Below are 19407 nucleotides of genomic sequence, written 5' to 3' on the forward strand. Positions count from 1 at the left end.
AATGAGAAACCCACATGATAATTTTGAAAAATATAATAAATCCCATTAAGAAATATAAAGAAAGGATTTCATAAATAAAATGTCTATTTATTCCATGTGACCTAATGGGAAGTCTGCATATTCATTTTCCTAAATTAATGCATTGGCTTACTGTAATTCAGGTGGAAGCATACCTCAATGTTCTTTTTTCCCAAAAATTTATCTAGAAGAGTAGTAAAGTGTGAAAGAAAGGTGAAAATAGATGACTTTGCCATAATTTAAAATGATGCTTAAGAACTAATGGTCAAATAAAAATGGTATACTAAATTGTGCACATACAATAACCATTATGTTAAAAAAGAAAAAAAACTTTACAGTAAAGGGGAAAGAAGACTGAAAGGTGATACCTAAGAAAAGGGGAGCAGGGTGGCTGTGACTTTGGGGAGGACTCACCAGAAACCAAGGCTCAAAACCAGAAGCCAGCAGTGTCAGGGACAAAGAATACATTTCGATTTTGTTTGAATTGTTAATCCTGAATTAGTTTATTCTGCTCCCTTTAGCTCACAAATATTTATTGTATTAATTCTCATATTAAAAATATGTTTTCAGGGCTTTTGTGCTCCAGTTTTGTTTCAAGGCCTTCTTGCAAAGCTTTGAAAACTCATTCATGGCCTCTCCTGCCCCAAATCAAGCCACTGATGGGCCAAAATGATAGTCATTCCCTCTCATAGTTCAGACTCCATTGACAGCAGAATGGACCAAATCTGTATACCGGGACACTAAGACTCAGATTCACAATACCTAACAAGAAGTGAGAGTGGATACAAATGACAGGTGATAGGAAAAACATTTGGAAGCAAATGGTGAGAGCCTTGTCATGTGGCCTGGACTGAGCTATAGCCCCAAGGAAGATCTGGCTGGGGCAGAGAGGACGTGCGGGGTGGATAATGGTCAAGGCAGCTTTATGCCTAGAGAATCCGTATTACTAAGCAGGAAATTACTCATGCTCATTCGTTGCTGATGAAAGGGTAAACTGGTTAAAACTCATTAGAAGGTCTTTATCAATAAGTATTTAAAAGCCTTCCAATGTTCCTACTTTTTACCAAGGATTTAACTTCCTAAAAATTTAAAGATAATCTAGAAATAGGATTAAACATGTCATCACACTACTGTATGTAATACTATCTTTTAATAACATTAAATTTACCACCATACTCACCATTTTTAAAAAAATAAGCTAAATATCCATTGAGATGGGATTGAATGCATAGATTATGGTATGTGCATATGCTGGCATAGTCTACTGCCATTAAAAATAATTTTCTCAGAAAAATGAAAATATTGGAAAGCTGTTCATTGTATTATAATGTTTTAAAAATATGTAGGCATGCATATGAAGATATGCTTATGTATATATCTATGTATGCATGTGTGTGTGTATATATATGTATATATATGCATGTATATGTGTTCTTCCATAAAGAAAAAAAACACTGAGTGTACTAAATATTAATGGTGATTATTGCTGAGCATAGAATTACAAGTTATTTGTGTTTTCTTTATGCATTTCTATGATTTTTATATTTTCTACGAGTACATTGTTTTAAAAGAAAAAAGACAACCATCTTTTTTTAATGCAAAAGCATAAGCAGTGACTTCATTATTCACAAGATACAAAGTTATAAGGAGCTAGTTCTGGCCACAAGGCAGAAACCAGGTAAAAATGTGCAATAATTGTTCTGGCTTGGATCTAAGACAATGGCCTCAGGAGCCATATATCCTCCATGTCTAAGATCTTACTCTGATCTCATTTTGGATTAGTAGACATTACTGGGATTCAGAGTTAAAACGACTGAGTTTAAAATCCCAGGTTTCCCCTCTTAATAGCTTTTGACCTGGCATAAAATATTTAACCTTCCACTGCTGCAGTTATCAAACATAAAACAAAAATGATATTTCTTATAATTAATCTTAAGAATTAAATGAAATAACATCCATGGTCTAGCACAGCGCCTCAAATATTATTTTTCTTTTTCTTCCTAGAAATAGATGAAGAGCTGAACTCAAAAGGACAAACAATATTACAGTCCAGATGAGAGGTAGCAGGGGCCTACGAGCTGTTCAGGGACCTCTAGACCTCTTCCAAATTGGCAACAAATTCGTAAATCTTCAAAATATAGTTGATTCTGAGGTTTCACCTGGGCACTTGGTTCCATCTCTTTTCCATCACAGGCAAAACGAGGTCTTTGGCTTTTGAACAAAAAGCCCCAAATGGTTTCCAAACATAATCTGCATGTCCTTAGAACATCAGATCCAATCTCTTCTGTAACAATGATTAATTAAAGAAAGGGAGTCCTGAGTTCTATATTATACAAGAAGCAGAATCCTCTTCCATGCACTTACTTTGCACTCCCAAGCTGATGACATTCATTAAATGTAAAAATCAGTGAGTAATACCATTGTTTATGTTTGTAGGTCCCGAGATGTGGCCGTAGTTAAAGTGGCCATGAATTTTGAGCCAAATAAAGTGAATATTCAAAAGAAAAACTGCCGTATGGAGGGAAAGGAAACAGTATGCATAAATGCTACAGTGTGTTTTGATGTGAAATTAAAATCTAAAGATGATACTATTTACGAAGCTGGTAAGCAAAATAACTATAGCAAGTACTTTTGGGTAGAGGACAATACATTTGCTCCAGAATGATGAAATCCAGTAGGATATTGTATTTTCCCCACCATGGTGAACTATGCATCACATTTGCCCCAGTGAACATGTCGAACCTTGAAAAAAAATTCTGCTGCAAAAGGAATAGATTAGGGAACCCAGTCAATTCTGGAGAAGAAATTGCGTGTTTGTATGTAGTGGCCTCCACAATCCATCGTTTCTCTCTGGCTCTCCTACTTAGTATGAACAATCAGATGCTTAAGAAAAAATACCAATTCAGAGGTAGAGTTTAGAAATTGGGCTCCAGATGAGCCCAGCTTTGCTTCCTGTGGGTTTCCTCTCTACAATCTTCTCTCCCTTCTCTTGCCCCCTCCTGGGAAAGACCGGTATTGCAGAGAACCCGAATACTTTCCCACGCCCACATTTCTGAGATCCTTTGCTTCACTGAGGTGACCCTAATTTCTGAGTCAGTCTTGTTCTGTGTTGTGTTCTCAGGTCCATCAGGTCAGCCTGTGCATCCTCTTCCTTCCTCTGCTCTCCACTTTCTAAGGCAGGTTTTTAATGATGTTGAAATATGCTCAAGTCAAAGCTATAAAGAGAAATTTACTCTGTAACCAAATACATGCAGAATGAGAAAAACCATTAATTCTTAAAATCTGTTTTTCTTGATTTGTTCCATATGTGCATATATATGCTCTGAAATAGCCTCCTGACTAGAAGATCAATGAGGTGTAGGAATATAAAATAATCATTTTGTTTTTTATATGTAAATTCATTTCAGCCTTATTTAATTTTTTGTAAAGTAACTAAGTGATCAAAGAAGGAATATTGTAGGCTTCATATAAAGTATAAGATTTCACTTATTTTTCTTATTGTGGTATGCTCATTTTATGGAACTTAATGGTGGTTTGAACATAAGCTGAAATAATGTCATTTTATATATAAGTAGATTAATGTATATATTTATAAACAGGTAACTAATGTATATTTTTGTCTCTACTGAAATGTAACATAACATAATTCTAAGCAGGGTTCCAACGTTTCTAAACTTAAAAGAATATTTTAAGTGAAAATCTAATAGATACAGTGGTGGTCTGGAAATTAGGTGATAGGCAGGTGTGCATGTGTGTATAAGAATTATAAACAATAAATATAATTAAACACTGAAAGCACAGTGAACTCGGAGAGCAGTTCTATAGAGTTCTTCAAGGTTATCTTCATGACTGCTAATATCATTGTTATAATAGTGTGGATATGCTGAACAATAGAATCTTTTTTGATTGATTGCTGAAGAGATTTTTCTATAATGCTAATTTAATAATCTGTACAATATGAGAATCACTTCAAATAAACATTTCCATCAATTATTTTTTAAAATGTTTATAGATTTGCAGTACCGTGTCATCCTAGATTCACTAAGACAAATATCACGAAGTTTTTTCTCTGGAACTCAAGAAAGAAAGGTTCAAAGGAACATCACAGTTCGAAAATCAGAATGCACTAAGCACTCCTTCTACATGTTGGCAAGTAAATCATATATCATAGCTGCCTTATTCCAAGTCAAGAATATAGTAGAGATGTCTTATTTCAAGTCAATCAAATTCTTGTTTTATTTCAAAATGCATTTATGGTTTCATAAAGGAAACTTTATCTTGTTTGTTCAATTTTATCATAAAATTACAGGTCTAATTTTCTCATTTCCAAATATTTGTAAAACTATCTCCGGTCTTCCCTGTCTGTGTAATCAGACATCCATATATTATAGAATGACAGTAAAAGACCCAGTGTACAAGTTGACGAGAAACCTTATTCGTGTATTTCTTTCTTTCTTTCATTTATTCCTTCAACTTGAAAATATTTAACTTCTGTAGACCTTGTCTGTCAATTGTGGTTGATAAGTGTTTAACTGCTCTGAGGTCAGACTACTGGGCTGTATGCTTTCTGGGGTTCATGTGACTATATATCTCGCTGTTTGACTTCAGAGCGAAGGAGAAAATAATCTGATATTTTCTATCATCTGTTGGCTTTGTGCTACTTCAGGTTTTCTTTTTTTAAGTTTAGTGCATAAAGGAGGCTCGGAAAGCAAACTATTAATCTTTAGAGATGGCTGGTAAGCCAGCGTGAATAATTTAAAATGTGTTTTGTTGGGGCACTGTGTATGTGGGGAGTGTTCCCAGCAGTGGGCAGGAGTTTCCTAAACGTCTTCTTAAAATGTACATGAGTGTGATAAAAATAAAGAGCAGCATGAAGGTAATGAGAAAACACTGATTTTAGTAACTGACATTAAGACTTAGAGACTTGATGGTAAACTTGGAGTTTTAAAGGAAACAGGCCATTCTTCCCACTGCTGACTTATTTCGGTATTATTGATATATTCATAGTCTATATTTTGAAAATTGTAGTTTGGGCAGGAAGTGACAGAAAATGTGCATCTTTCTGTGCCACATTTATTCTTCCTCAGTGATATTCATGTTGATATGCTTCAAGACACTTATCAAAATAAGCATATTCTATCAACATCAAGATCAATGTATAATCTGATACAATAACACTGGAGTTGTCCCTCTTGTTTAGTTCATCAGAACTGAACACTTAGGAATTAGAATGTGGATAAAATTTGAATGGGCATGAAACCAGATATGGTATTGTCTCCAACCTGCTAAAACTCATCTCTGTCTATGTTTGTCCACAAATTCACCATCTAAGCTATGTCTAGGTACTGGTGTTAAAAGGATGGAAATATTTTCAAAATTTCCAAAATTTTTTTTGATTTTGAAATAAGCACCTTGAAATTTGTTCTAGAGTCAGCCAGTGCAGAATTGTATCCCAAATGTTCCACATTCTGAGTGACTTTGTTTGGTAAAGTTGTTTAGTCTCTTAGTCTGTCTTTTGTCTGTAAAGTAAGGATCATAATAGTTACTCATCTTAGAGGACTGTTGAAATAATTTGCAATAATGTATATAAAGCTCATAATTTTGAATACTATAAATGATCATTGATATTGGTGGCATGTTAACAATATTAATCATATTCACATTCTTTCCAAATAATTTTACATTATAAAATTCTTGGCCAGGCACAGTGGCTCACTCCTGTAATCTCAGCACTTTGGAAGGCCAAGATAGGCAGACCACCTGAGATCAGGCATTTAAGACCAGCCTGGCCAAAATGGCAAAACGCCATCTCTACTATAAACATAAAAATTAGCCGGACGTGGTGGCACACACCTGTAATCTCAGCTACTCAGGAGGCTGAGACAGGAGAATCACTTGAACCCAGGAAGTGGAGGTTGCAGTGAGCCTAGATCACATCACTGTTCTCCAGCCTAGACAACAGAGGGAAACTCTGTCTCAAAAAAAAAAAATTCTTATAGGTCTAGATATATATATTATATTAATAAAATATAACTCATTTTATAGAAAGTTTGCCTTTCTGAAGTTGGGAAATGTTCCCGTAAGTACTACATAGTGATATTTAGCTTGAGGTCTCAAGAGAAACTGTACTGTGATGCAAGTGGCTCAGGGTGGCATATGTTGACACAGCAAGGTATGATGCTGCCATCACTCCAGCAGGGCCCCCTGAGGAGCTGAAAGTGAGTCAACAGGTCATACTCTGAAGCCTCCATGTTCCCCTATGCCCCTTGTTGGAATGCCAATCTGTCTCCAGGAAGCAAAAGCCTGATGAGGTCATATGTCAGATTAGACGCAGAAGAATGTTCCAGTAAGCTTGACCCTTAGGGACAGAAGAAAGAGACATAACAAGGTCAGAACACCCAGTAAATATGATGCCAATGATATATTTTATGTTTCACCCCCTAGGACAAGCATGATTTTCAGGACTCTGTGAGAATAACATTGGACTTTAATCTCACTGATCCAGAAAATGGGCCTGTTCTTGATGATTCTCTACCAAACTCAGTACATGAATATGTAAGTCAAATTTCTTTAAAATACAAAATACCAACCTGTGAATATTTTAGTGTCACCACTAAACCAAGTTCTTTCCCTACTCTGCATTGGTCACTAAGAAAGAACAACCAACTGGAAGAAAGGAAAAAAAGGCGAGCAGGTTTTATTTCTGGCCAGGAATGAAGAAGGAGTGAGCTCTTGCTCTAAAAACCTCCTTTTCCTCAAGCTGTGAGAATTTGGGGAATTTTAAGGAGTTAGATGTGGGGCAGGGAGGTATGTGTAAGCATGTGCAAAGAGGACCTGCAGATGTACAGGTGCAGATCATAAACATGCTTCTTTATACAATATATATGTTCAAGAAATGGTGGCCATTTTCTTCTATGGCAGGGACTTTAGCATAATAATGACATGTTAATGATCTAAAGGTAACAAGGGGTTGCTGGTTCTGATTCGCTCCGTTTTCTCAATGCCTTTATCTTCCTCTGGCCATTGGCAAAGGGTCCTTAAGCTCCCAGGCCATCTGGAGTTGTTTTTCAGCAAGCTTACCTACAGATAAAGAGACTAGAAAAAAAACTGTTTAAGAGAAAATATGAGCTTTCTCAGCTGTCTATTCTTTAACAAAATAATGAACTTTCTCAGTTATCTACTGTTTAAGAAAATAATGAACTTTTTCGGCCATATCTTCAGGTTTGCCCTAGTAACATAAGGAAAAAGCTTGAAATCCATGCACCCATAACCCTAAATCAATTTAAAATGTTTTTAAAAAGAATTAGACTCTTCTAGACTTTTCCCAATCCTCCTAATTTCCTATTATTGGAGTTTAAGAAAACTAATAAATGATACACGTTTTTAACCTCGCTTGAATCCAGGACCAATGGAAAGAAATCTCCCCCTTTTTTCTAATAAGCACTGGATGGCAGGGTATGATTTAGGTATAAAGGATGTCCTCACACTGAAGTGTGGACTTAGACTACCCATAACCAATTCGGTCATCACCAGTGCTGGCCCATCTCTGTCCTTCTTCATGGAGCCCACCTTATAAAACTTGTAAAATGGAGAAGTAGAGCCAAATGTGTGCTTCCTATGGGCACACAGCTGCTCCAAAAATAGAAAAGAGAGAAAGGGACTGAGTTGTGTTCACTTAGTTCCTGTTCCCAAAGTTAGAGTCCATGTGCCACCCCCGAGAGTGAGTGAGGAGAGAGAAGAGGGAGGGTGTCACTAGTGTGGCTGCACTAGAGGAGACATTGGGGATGGGGAATTCATTCTCCTGACACATCTGTCTCCCACTCTCCCTTCCTTCCTACCAATAGATTGTTTTATACACACCAGGCATTGCAGCTTTCAGTCCAACACAGGAAACAGGTATTAAATAGTAATTAGAGCGTATGCCATGGAGAATTTCAGAGCTCTATAGGAATTTCCAACTAGGCTGGGAAGTCAGGAGAGCCCTTCTGAAGTTGTGCCATTTCAGTGGAGCCCTGAAGGATAGGGCAATTTCCACCCTATTTAGAGGAGTTTGGGGAGCAGAGGTGACGGTAAATGTGAAGGTCCTGAGCATGAAGAAACTGAATTACATTCGCTAGTGTGACTGATGTTGAAGAGCAAGAAAGGAGGTGATGTGAGGTGAGGCTGGAGGTAAAGGTGGGGGCCAGGTCATTCGGGACTTGGTGCCACTGCACAAATTCTAAACCTTTGAAAGAGCAGTGCAGTGCTTTTGAAGATTTCTATTTGGTTCAGTCATGGGACAGGATGCTGCCGTGTGAAGAGTGGTTGGAGAGAAACACAGGGTGGATGTGGGGGACCAATGAGAAGCTATTACTTTAGTTCAGGGAGGAAATGAGAATGCTTGGGTGAGAGGTGGTGGTAGGAATGGAGAAGCAAAAAGGATTGGAGAGATACTTAGAAAAGGAGTAGAATGGGCGGTGCTTGGTGAATGACATATGGCGGTGGCGGAGAGGCGGTCAGTAAAGAAGAATCAAGCGAAGCTCCTAGATTTGTGGCTTGACCATTTTCCACCCTCTCAGCTGAGCTTTATAACATTCCTAAGTGTTTGATTAATTTTAAGAGAAAATCTCATAATTCGAGTTGAGTAGATTTAGGTTCTTACAGTACTTCACTTCGTATTTGGAAAACGTTCTTCCCTGGCAGACAAAAGCCAGTGCAAAACATCCATGAAAATTGTGCTTTCTTAAAAGGACTAGCACAATTTACATTTGCAAGTAAATGTTTATTTTTCTCCTCTGTAAACTACAGGGATAAATATAAAATCTCTTAAGATTTTTGCAGTAAAATTGATTCTGTTTATGAGTTGCTTAACTTACTTTGGCTGTATGCCATTTCTGTTACACAAATTGATGGGTGATTTTCAATAGTGTGTAGCTAAATTTTGAAAAATGCTTTCCTGTCACCATTTCAGATTCCCTTTGCCAAAGATTGTGGAAACAAGGAAAAATGTATCTCGGACCTCAGCCTTAATGTCACCACCACAGAAAAGGACCTGCTGATTGTCCGGTCCCAGAATGATAAGTTCAACATTAGCATCACAGTGAAAAATACAAAGGACAGTGCCTATAACACCAGGACAATAGTGCATTATTCTCCAAATCTAGTGTTTTCAGGAATTGAGGTAAACTTTTAGTTTTTCATTTATTTATTCTCTTAACAGTCATTTACTGAGTCTATTTTTCATATTACTGAGATAATTGCTTTTATTAGATTGATTTTGAAAGAACAGAAGGAATTTTCTACAACATTAGTACTCACCAATGGTGAAAGTATTAAGCTTTTAAAAAAGTTTTATTTTATTTATTCAAATATGTATGTCTTTTCTTCAATTCTGTATGGGGAAAGGATAGCTCATGTATAAAAATTGTATGTTTCACAAAATCCTTAAAACACTGAAATTGAGAAGGAGTCAAGGAAAACAATAACAATCAAAGCCAAAACAGTTTAACAGAGGTACAGAGAGGTACAGAGAGATTTGTATTAAATAACTGTCTTATTGATTCATAACACAAGTTTCTTTTATTATGTTGGCATTAAAATATATTAATCTTCATAAGATGCTATATCAGAGGTAATCAGCATTTCCAAGTTTGAACTTTGCTTTTAATTCTGATCTCCAGATGAATCCCACTGAGTTAAAATTTTGTGTATATTTATATTAATTAATACTAAATACAATTTTTATTAAAAGCAATGCACTTATGAAGTAAATGCCAGTCACTCTTATGACTATGCAAGAACCTGGATTAAAAACTTGTGTCCCGAATTTATAGAGTCTCTAATTTCAACAGTAAAAAAAAAAACCACTTAAAAATAGGCAAAAGATTAGAAAAGATACTCATGAAGTAAGGATACAGATGGAAAATAAGCATATGAGGAGGTTTTCGACATCAATATTCATTAGGAAATACAAATTAAAACCACAGCAAGGCACCACTTCCCACTTATCAGAATGGCTAAAATTCTGACATTGATTATCAATAGCAATACCAATGACCACACCAAGTATTAGGAGGATGTGGAGCAAACAGAGGTCTCCTACATCATTCATAGGAATACAAAATTGTAAAACCACTTTGGAAAAGCGTTTGTTAGTTTCTTAAAAAGCTAAGCATATCAGTACCATATGACCCAACCATGCCTTCCCCTGGGCACTTACCCAAGAGAAATAAGGTGGCTGCCCATACAATCCCTTATATACAAATGTTTATGTTTTCGTTTATATAGCTCAAAACTGAAAACAATCCAAATGTCCAGCAACAGTTGAAAGGATAAACAAATGGGGTACATCCACAGAGTATATACTAGTCAGCAATAAAAGCAAATTAACTATTGATACATGCACCAATGTGGATGCATCTCAAAATAATTGTCCTGAGTGAAAGAAGCCAGACAAAAACAGTACTTATCGTATGACTCCTTTTATATATAATTTTAGAAAATGCAAACTATAGTGACAGAAAATAGATCAGTGGATGCCTGGAGATGGGGTGGGAAGGGAGTGGAAAAAGGTAGGAAAGGGAGATTGCCAAAAAACAAGGGGAAGTTTTCGGAAGAATAGATATGGTTATTATGTGTTGATAGAGTGATGATTTCACAGGTGTATACACATTGTCAAAACTTATCAAATTTTACATTTTAAACATGTAGAGCTTGTTGTATGTCAATTATACCTGAATGAAGTTATTAAGAAAAAAGAGAAAAAAATAAAAATAAAAATAAAAGCAATGCACTTAATATTATACATAGTATTAAAACATTATTGTCTAGCTTCTGTAAACTCAGATTTCATGGACATTTCTCTCTGTTAGGATAGCATTTAGAGGCATGATGACTAAGACAAACCTAAAAATAATGTCATATATTACAATATTTTTAATTTAATTAAGAATATTAATTATGAATACAAATGTGCAAAGTAATGTTGGGGAAAACATTACCACTAAATATTTCTCTGGAAAGGATACTATGTTAAAAAGTATTGCCTATCTTTTCCTCAGCTGACTTGATGGCCTTGGCAGAGAGGCATAGCTAAAAATCTAACAGCGTATCTCCTCTGCATATATTAACAATGACAACAGTAATAACGATGGCAGCCTTTTCTTGAGTCACATTAAATATCAGGCACTGTTCTAAGGATTTTACTTATTTAATTTTCATTAATTCTTTTGTAAGTAGGTATCACTGTACTGCAGAGATGTGAAGATAAAACCTTTTTTTATTGTTTTAACATTCTTGTAGTTGCATTTTACAATTGACATGTTTATTTACCTGACAGCATTATTTTTCTTTCTCATTGTTATGTAAAAATAATGGCTTATCTCACGTTCAATGGCATTTTAAGTTGGACAGAATAGAGTATACGACTAACCCACCTGATAGAAAATCAATCCCAGAGAGGTGAGGAATCCTAACAAGGATAAAGTTAATAGTGGTGCTGTCAGTGTTTAAATTCTGGTGGTCACAGGTCAGAGCCTGTGCTCTTATCCACTGCACTAAACTCCTCTAATGACTAACATTCACTGAAAGCTGCTCTGTGCCAGTCTGGGATGCGTGGATTGTTTTATCCAGCCACGGCAATCACCCTGTGAGGGAGCTGCTGTTAGTACTTCCATTTTATAACTGAAGATTTAGGCAGGATCGTGAGATACGCTTTGTCTTTCAGGCACCCTCAAGTGATGTTTTTAGATTTCTGTGAGCTGTGGAACAGGTGGTCCCAGAATTCTGTGCCTCTGCCAGCTAAATCAAGACAAAAATATTGGCAAGGCAGTCACCAAGTCACAGCTGGGAAAATTCTGAAAGAACACGTTTCAGTATTTCACCTGCTTGTCCAATCTGATTCTGTTTACTTTCTCTTCCTAGGCTATCCAAAAAGACAGTTGTGAATCCAATCATAATATCACATGTAAAGTTGGATATCCCTTCCTCAGAAGAGGAGAGATGGTGAGCAGATTACACAAAACACATGTGGAAATTGAATATGAAAAGTAATATGCACAAAGACAAATATATAAATCCTTCCCATAGTAGTTTAGGATAATACAGATGAAAAATGTTGAGTTCAAAATTGTGACAGATTAGAATATGCTATGGTCAGAATGGTTGTGCCCCATCAAAATTCAAACATTAATACTTAATCCCCAAAGTCATAGTAGTAAAAGATGAGGCCACTGGGAGGTCCTTAGGTCCAGAGGGTGGAGCCCTCATGAGGGATTAGTGCCCTCATAAGAGAGGCTTGAGGGAGACTGTTATCCCTTCTACCATGTGAGAACACATAGCAGATTCCATCTATGAGAACTGGGTGTTTCCAGACACTGAATCTGTTGGTGCCTTGATCTTGGACTTCCCATCCCTCAGAACTGTGAGCAAAATATTTCTGCTATTTATAAATTGCCTGGCATAAGGTATTTTGTTATAACAGCCAAAATAGACTAAGACAGAGTCAGAAAACAATTCTTACACAGGCAAACTCGAACACCAGGACAAGATTTAAAATTTTTACTATGTAACATATCTAATTTATGCTAGATAACATATCTGATAAAATGGAGCTGGGACATTCTGTTATTGGAGTCTCCTAGGTAGTAGGCATCTCTGGCCTTCAAGAAAAAGAATGCTTCAAATAGATTGGCTTAGAACTTAATTCAGAAATTCTCCTTCCATCTCTCTTTTTAAAAAACAGTTGCCTTATTGAGCTATAATTCACATAGCATAGAGTTCACTCATTTAAAGTGTGCATTTCAATGGGTTTTAGTATATTCACCAAATTATAAATTGTACAGTCATTACAACTGATTTTAGAACATTTTCACACACCACAAAGAAACCACATATGCATTGGCAGTCACTCTGTTTTTCCTCAACAGCCTTTTTCTCAGCCCCAGGCAACCACTAATCTACTTTCTTTTTCTATGGATTTGCCTGTTCCAGACACTTCGTATGAGTGGAATCATACATACAGTCATCCCTCGGTATCTGTGGGAGATTGCTTCCAGGACCCTCTTTGGATAACAAAATGCTCAGATGTTCAAGTCCCTTTGATAAAGTGGCATCTAACCTATGCACATCCTCCCACATATGTTGCATCAGTTCTAGATTACTTATAATACATAATGCAATGTAAACACTATGTAAATAGTAGTTATACCATATTGGGTTTTTATTTAAATTTTTATTGTTGCATTGTTACTTTTTTTTAATATTATCAACTCACAGTTGGTTAAAGCTAGAATGCATGGATTCAGAGGGCTGATTGTATGGGCTTTGGGTACAAGCTTCTTTCACCAAGCATAATTTTTTCCAGGTTTATCTATGATGTAGCATGTATGAATATTTCAATTCCTTTTTATTACCAAGTAATATTCCAGTATGAAGATATATTACATTTTATTTATCCATGCATTAGTTGATGGGTATTTGGATTGTCTCTACTTTTTGGTTACTATAAAAAAATACTACTATAAATATCTGTGTACAGATTTTGGTGTAGACACATGTTTTCTGAACTTTTGTCTACTATAGTTCAAGCGTGCCCAGTCAAGCTTCTACTAGAATGGTAATTATTATTTCAAAGCAACAAGAAAACTGCAGAGGCTACAGATTCTTAGAACTATTTTTTTCTTTGCAATTATAAATCAAAATATGTATGGATAAAGAAAACTCTAAACATAATATGATGCAAATCTCGTGAACTTTGAATTCTTGTCATCCTTTCTGTGACTAGCACCTAAATCAATAAAAGAGCTTTCAATATCAGACCTTCTTCTGTTTAGCACTTAATCACAAAAAATTAAATTTTAGATAGTTTCTATTAATTGTGCATTTTATATTATAATTTTGCTGTCCCAAATTCCAAAATACCTTGGCACAAAATAAGATTAGTTTTGAGAAGGAGAAACGTAATACTTAACAAGCATTATTATAAGGCTACTTGTAGTAGTACTGTGGGTGAGATATGTCTTTGAACAAATAATGTAGTTTTCGGTCTGCCTGCTGATGTTTACATAGAGTCGTGGATTATATAGTTCATACGCTCAGGCATGGTGTTTCAAAGGCAGTTACCTATATTAGAGTGTCAGTATAATAAAATACATACCAGTTTTTCTTAAGTATTACTTTCAGTGTGAAGACCTATATAAACATAATTTTCTGCATTTTCTTCATAATAATTTACTCTAAATAGCTAAGCCTTTCAGTTTCTTTTATTTTCTTGTTATTGTGCCTTTAAGGTCCAAAACTTTTTTATACTATCAAATTAATGGAACCAAGTATGTTTTCCTGTAATTCTGTAATGAATATGAATAGATGATTGCCTGTCTTGAAGTTTTTACATTTAAGAAGATTTAATTATTATCATTTCCCAATTATATTGTTTATTATTATACTCTGGTAAACCATGGTAATATAATAAAGTAAATAACAGTGCCTTTATGGTGGAGGTTAATAGTTAGTATAAATAATTTTTGTTGATATAATTTGAATAAAGTATTAAAATTTATAAAATCTGTCAAAAAATTACAACAAATTTAGCTTCCAAATATTAATTAACTTTTATTTGCAGTTCTAGAATCAGGCAACACCTTATTCTGTAAAATAAAATGAGTGATGGATGAGCTGAGCAGAGGAAGTTGGCTTTATAGAGAGAAAAGGGCTGAAGAGAGGAGAAACGGAGAACAAAAAGTGGATTGTTCATTTCAAAGTTATTTTCCTTGTAAAGGTTGAAGCAGAGGGAATTTTCTTATGCTGTCTAAAACTGGCTTGATTGGGGATTTGGTAATTATTTATCACTCTCTTCATCTCTCAAAAACTCAGATACATGACTTAATTTCAGCTTTGTAGTGTGGAACTTAAGCATGATTTAGTCTGTTGGGCCTAGATCAAGAGCTCAGTCCAAACCAGTGACCTCTTAGACATTTTATTTTACATGTGTCTTAGTCTATTCTGGCTGCTATGAGTAAATACCATAAACAGAGTAGCTTATAAACCAGAAATTTATTTCTCACAGTCTGGAAGCTGGGAAGTCCAAGAGCAATGCACTGCTAGATCCAGTGTCTGGTGAGGGCCCATTTCATGCTTCATCGAAGCCATCTTTTCAATGCATCCTCAGATAGCAAAATCAGGGAGGCAGCATTCTGAGGCCCCTGTTACAGAGTACTAATCCCACTCATGAGGGCTCTGCCCTTTTGAGCTCATCACCTGCCCAGTGGCCCCATCTCCTAATATCATCACATTGGTGTTTAGGTTTCAACATATTAATTTTGAGGGAAACATTCAGATCATAGCAATATATGTATGTAATATATACGTACTTTTCAGAGTGAAAAGTACGTATATATTATGTATTATTCCAACTATTTTTGAGATACAACAAGGTTTTATTTTGTAATATAATGTTTGTCAACTTCATAATTTGAGTTTTGTTGTCATTTATAGAAATAGAATATTTTAATCAAAGTAAAAAATTACTTATCTGTTACTTAAGACATATTTTTATTTTATAGGTAACTTTCAAAATATTGTTTCAGTTTAACACATCCTTTCTCATGGAAAACGTAACCATTCATTTAAGTGCAACAAGGTTGGTTTACATGTGTATAAATGTATGTATATGAATGTATGTCACTTCTTCTGTGTATTTTGAATGTTTTGTTCTGTAAACTCAGTTTCTTCCAGGTTGTATGAGATCAGTAGAAGTGGAAGGCAACTAACCACTTTGCTTCACAAAAACACTCTTATGAATAATTAGTGAAATAAATTTTTATTTAATAGAAATAATTCACCTAAGTTAGATCAATGGTTCTATGAGTTATAGAAGATAACATAATCACACATCATTTATATCTGCCAAGTTGCATTTAAATTCATAAAAATGTTACTGGCTCTGCTAATTTAAAAACTTTCACTGGCTGCCCATCAAGGTCAAATGAATCATTAGATGGACTTAAAATTTGATGATATCCTTTTGTAGTTTAATATACTTTATTCAAATCAGTCAGAGCTTCTGAAAGGTATCATAGAACACACATACTAATAACAGCAAAGGGCCTATAAGGAAGTGAAATAGTGATCTAACTTTCTTCTAATTGTAATTATCCACTGATCTGTCTCCAGTGAGATGGTCTCTTTTACTGCTTTATTCACAGTGACTAGCACTGTGCCTGCCATATTATAATCACTAAATAGATACAGAGCAAATAAATAAATTAGGGAAATGAACTAATAGATTAATTCAAGCCAACTCAACAAATACTTATTTGACATCTATTATGGGCAAAATATTTAATTAGTCACTGTAAGAAATATTAAAATTACTAAGGGCATGAACTCCTCATAGGGTAAGTATTACAGCAGGGGGTTGAGAATAGTATAAAATTATTATAACCTGGGATAGAATAAAAACAATCTATTATAGAGATATAAAGCTATGTCAGGAAATTAATAGAAGCTGAAATAATATATACTTGGCAATACACCCGATCTTCTAATTTCCTTTATCAAGGAAATTATAAGCTGAAATATAAAGAATACATAAAGTAGCAATGAAAATGAACAGGGAGTGTGCATTCTATCATATTATGCTAGGTACTGAATGCCAGTCAAGGTATTATTTCTTAATTGAACAGATAATGAGGATACAGTAAAGTTTTTGAGAGATAAAATCATCTGTACAGAGCTGCTGCTTACAAAGATTAACTTAGGAAGGCTGCAGTGTGGAATGAATGAGAGAAAAAGGGACCATTTGTGCTAAGAGCTGAGTCACACAAATACTCAAGGCAGCATGCTGCTCTCTCTGTCCTTCTGCTTATGAGCCACTTTATACATTTGGGAATAAGCAGGACTATTAAAAAGTACTCTTATGACCATTCTGTGAGACAGTATGCTAGGTGCTTGGTCAGTTGGTGGAGGGGTGTGTGTGATAGTAATGAAAGTTAACACCTACTGAATATTTCCTATGTCCTAGGCACTTCATACTTATTACTCATTTAATAATTATTTATTATCCACATTTTATAGATGAAGAAACCAAGGCAAAGACAGATAAGTAATTTTACCAAAGCGTATCAGTGTCCAAGAACAATCCCATTCTTTGGACCCAGATCCAGTGTTCATTGCTCATTATATCATTTGTACATGCTTTCTAATACAAGGAAGTATGAGATGTATGTGTATACATGTGTATACACATATATACATGTGTTTACATAATATATAATTAAAATGATAACCAAAATCAAGAGACTAAATAAATGCTTAACAAATAATATGCTCAAGTACTTAGTATGGAAAGATTCTTAAAGAAGAAAACAAGATTTTAGATTTACTCTCAGCTGTGTGACCCTGATCACTTATCTCTGCTAAGTCCTCATCTGTAACAAATAAGAACACCTGGGTAGATATGTGTTAAAAACACAAATTCCTGGGTCCCAACTTGGAACCTCTAAATCCACATTTCTAAGGGAAGCCCAGTAATCTTTGTATTTTAACAATTAAACCCAGGGATTCTTATCATTATTGTCATAGAATTTTGAGAAACATAAATCAGTGTGATTTTCAACTCTAGTTGCACGTCAGAATCAACTTGGGAACTTTTAACCATACCCATCATCTCTGATCTCCTTCTTCGTCCCAGTTTTAAAAATAATAAGAAATTCTGCTCTTATGTGCTTTTATTTAGTTGCCAGAATAAGCTTCTTTTTCAAACACTTAGAAATGTCTCTAAATAGTCAATATTTTAATGGTTTGTCTGAATGTGCTGTGTATTTTCTAGTGACAGTGAAGAACCTCCTGAAACCCTTTCTGATAATGTAGTAAACATTTCTATCCCGGTAAAATATGAAGTTGGACTACAGTTTTACAGGTAGGAGAAAACTACATTTTTATGTTGATGCCTTTCCATTAACCCAGTGGTTCTCAAGCACCACCTGGAAACTTGTTAGGCAAATTCTCCAGCCCCAACCAAAACCTATTAAATCAGAAACTCAGAAGATGGGGTTAAACAAGACTTCCAGGTAATTCTCAAGCATCCTAATGTTTGAGAACTAAATAACCCAAAATGTTAGGTGTTAGTGATACCAGACTGCATTCACTCTCCTTTCTTAAACTCCTGAATGCAAGTTGAAGACCCAGAAGTCCTTCGCAAAACACAGTATTTTCTTAAGAGGCCACCAGCATGTTTCTTGGTCACCACTCTCAACCTGTGGAATTCAATCAGTCTTCTCAATCTGCACACACAAGATTAAAACATTTATCATTGATAACAGCTGTTTATTTCTTCCACCATTCATAAACCATTCTTTATCTTAAGAAACTTTTATCTATCCAAACACAAATCATGTTGACAAACTTTCTCTCTATAATTTCCCCTGCTTAAGCAGAACTCCAAGCTTTTGTTAAATAAACATGTGTAATGTATATCAAAACTATAAGAATCTGTGGCAAGTTGGTTAATTCTGAAAGTCTTATCATTTTATTAATGTTTTAATAATAGTGGCTAACGTTTATTGAACCTTTGTGTTCTGTCTTATCTGATCCTTATGATAACTCTATGGTTCAAATACAACTATCTCCCATTTTCCAATTGAAGAAATTGAGGTTCAAAGAGGCTAATGTATAGGTAGGAGGTTATATGTTACAGGTTATATGTTCAGGAAGGGTTAATTTAAATCATTTCACATGTTCTTTTTTTCTTTTAATTTGAAAAAATGTTTTAAATTGACACAAAATAATTGTACATATTTATGAAGTGCTTGGAGATGTGATGCATGTAATATATAGTAATTAAACAGGGTAATTAGCATATCTGTCATCTCAAACATTTATCTTTTCTTTGTATTGGGTACATTCAAGATCTTCCTTCTGGCTTACTAATTTATTCTCTATGGCACTTTCTCTTTACCAATGAGAGACTACAAAAATGGCATGATTATAGGTATGCATGAAGATTTTGCTAATATTTCTCAGCCTTTAAATTCTGTCAGTTATTTTCTATTTTTCTTCATCCACTTCTATTGGTGCAGTGACTTCCCCCCCAAGAGTTTTCCATTTATTTAAAATCAAATTTTGACAAACATTTATGAATATTTTTTGTCTTCCCTTGACTGAAGTGCTGCTTAAAAACAGGCTATTTTACTCTACCAAGTTCATCCAAAGAACATGATGAAGCTGTATAGAGAAGATTGAACTTTTAAGTTTAGCAACAAATATAGGACCTTAAATTGTGAAATGGGAAAAATTTTAAATCTATTTAGAATTCAGCACTGCTAAAAATTACATTTTAGCTTTATTATTCACTAGATATAAATGGTATTAGTGAATTTATGGAAAATGTTCACTTGTTAACAATGAAATTTT

At 34.9% G+C, this 19407-nt stretch overlaps 1 protein-coding gene across 2 annotated transcripts in view; it reads left to right on the forward strand.

The window, feature by feature from the left end:
- Positions 1-19407, forward strand: part of ITGA1 (integrin subunit alpha 1) — a 169171-nt gene that overhangs the window by 123706 nt on the left and 26058 nt on the right. For both annotated transcript variants that reach the window (XM_064375966.1, XM_064375967.1), the window contains exons 16-22: positions 2455-2621; positions 4031-4167; positions 6463-6573; positions 8969-9178; positions 11920-12000; positions 15558-15634; positions 17825-17914. In XM_064375966.1, the coding sequence (XP_064232036.1) occupies positions 2455-2621; positions 4031-4167; positions 6463-6573; positions 8969-9178; positions 11920-12000; positions 15558-15634; positions 17825-17914 (873 nt within the window). The remainder of the gene's footprint in view (positions 1-2454; positions 2622-4030; positions 4168-6462; positions 6574-8968; positions 9179-11919; positions 12001-15557; positions 15635-17824; positions 17915-19407) is intronic.

This window comes from Aotus nancymaae, unplaced genomic scaffold (genome assembly GCF_030222135.1).
Source record: "Aotus nancymaae isolate 86718 unplaced genomic scaffold, 86718_ANA_hifiasm-v0.15.2.pri h1tg000014l, whole genome shotgun sequence".
NCBI lineage: Eukaryota > Metazoa > Chordata > Mammalia > Primates > Aotidae > Aotus > Aotus nancymaae.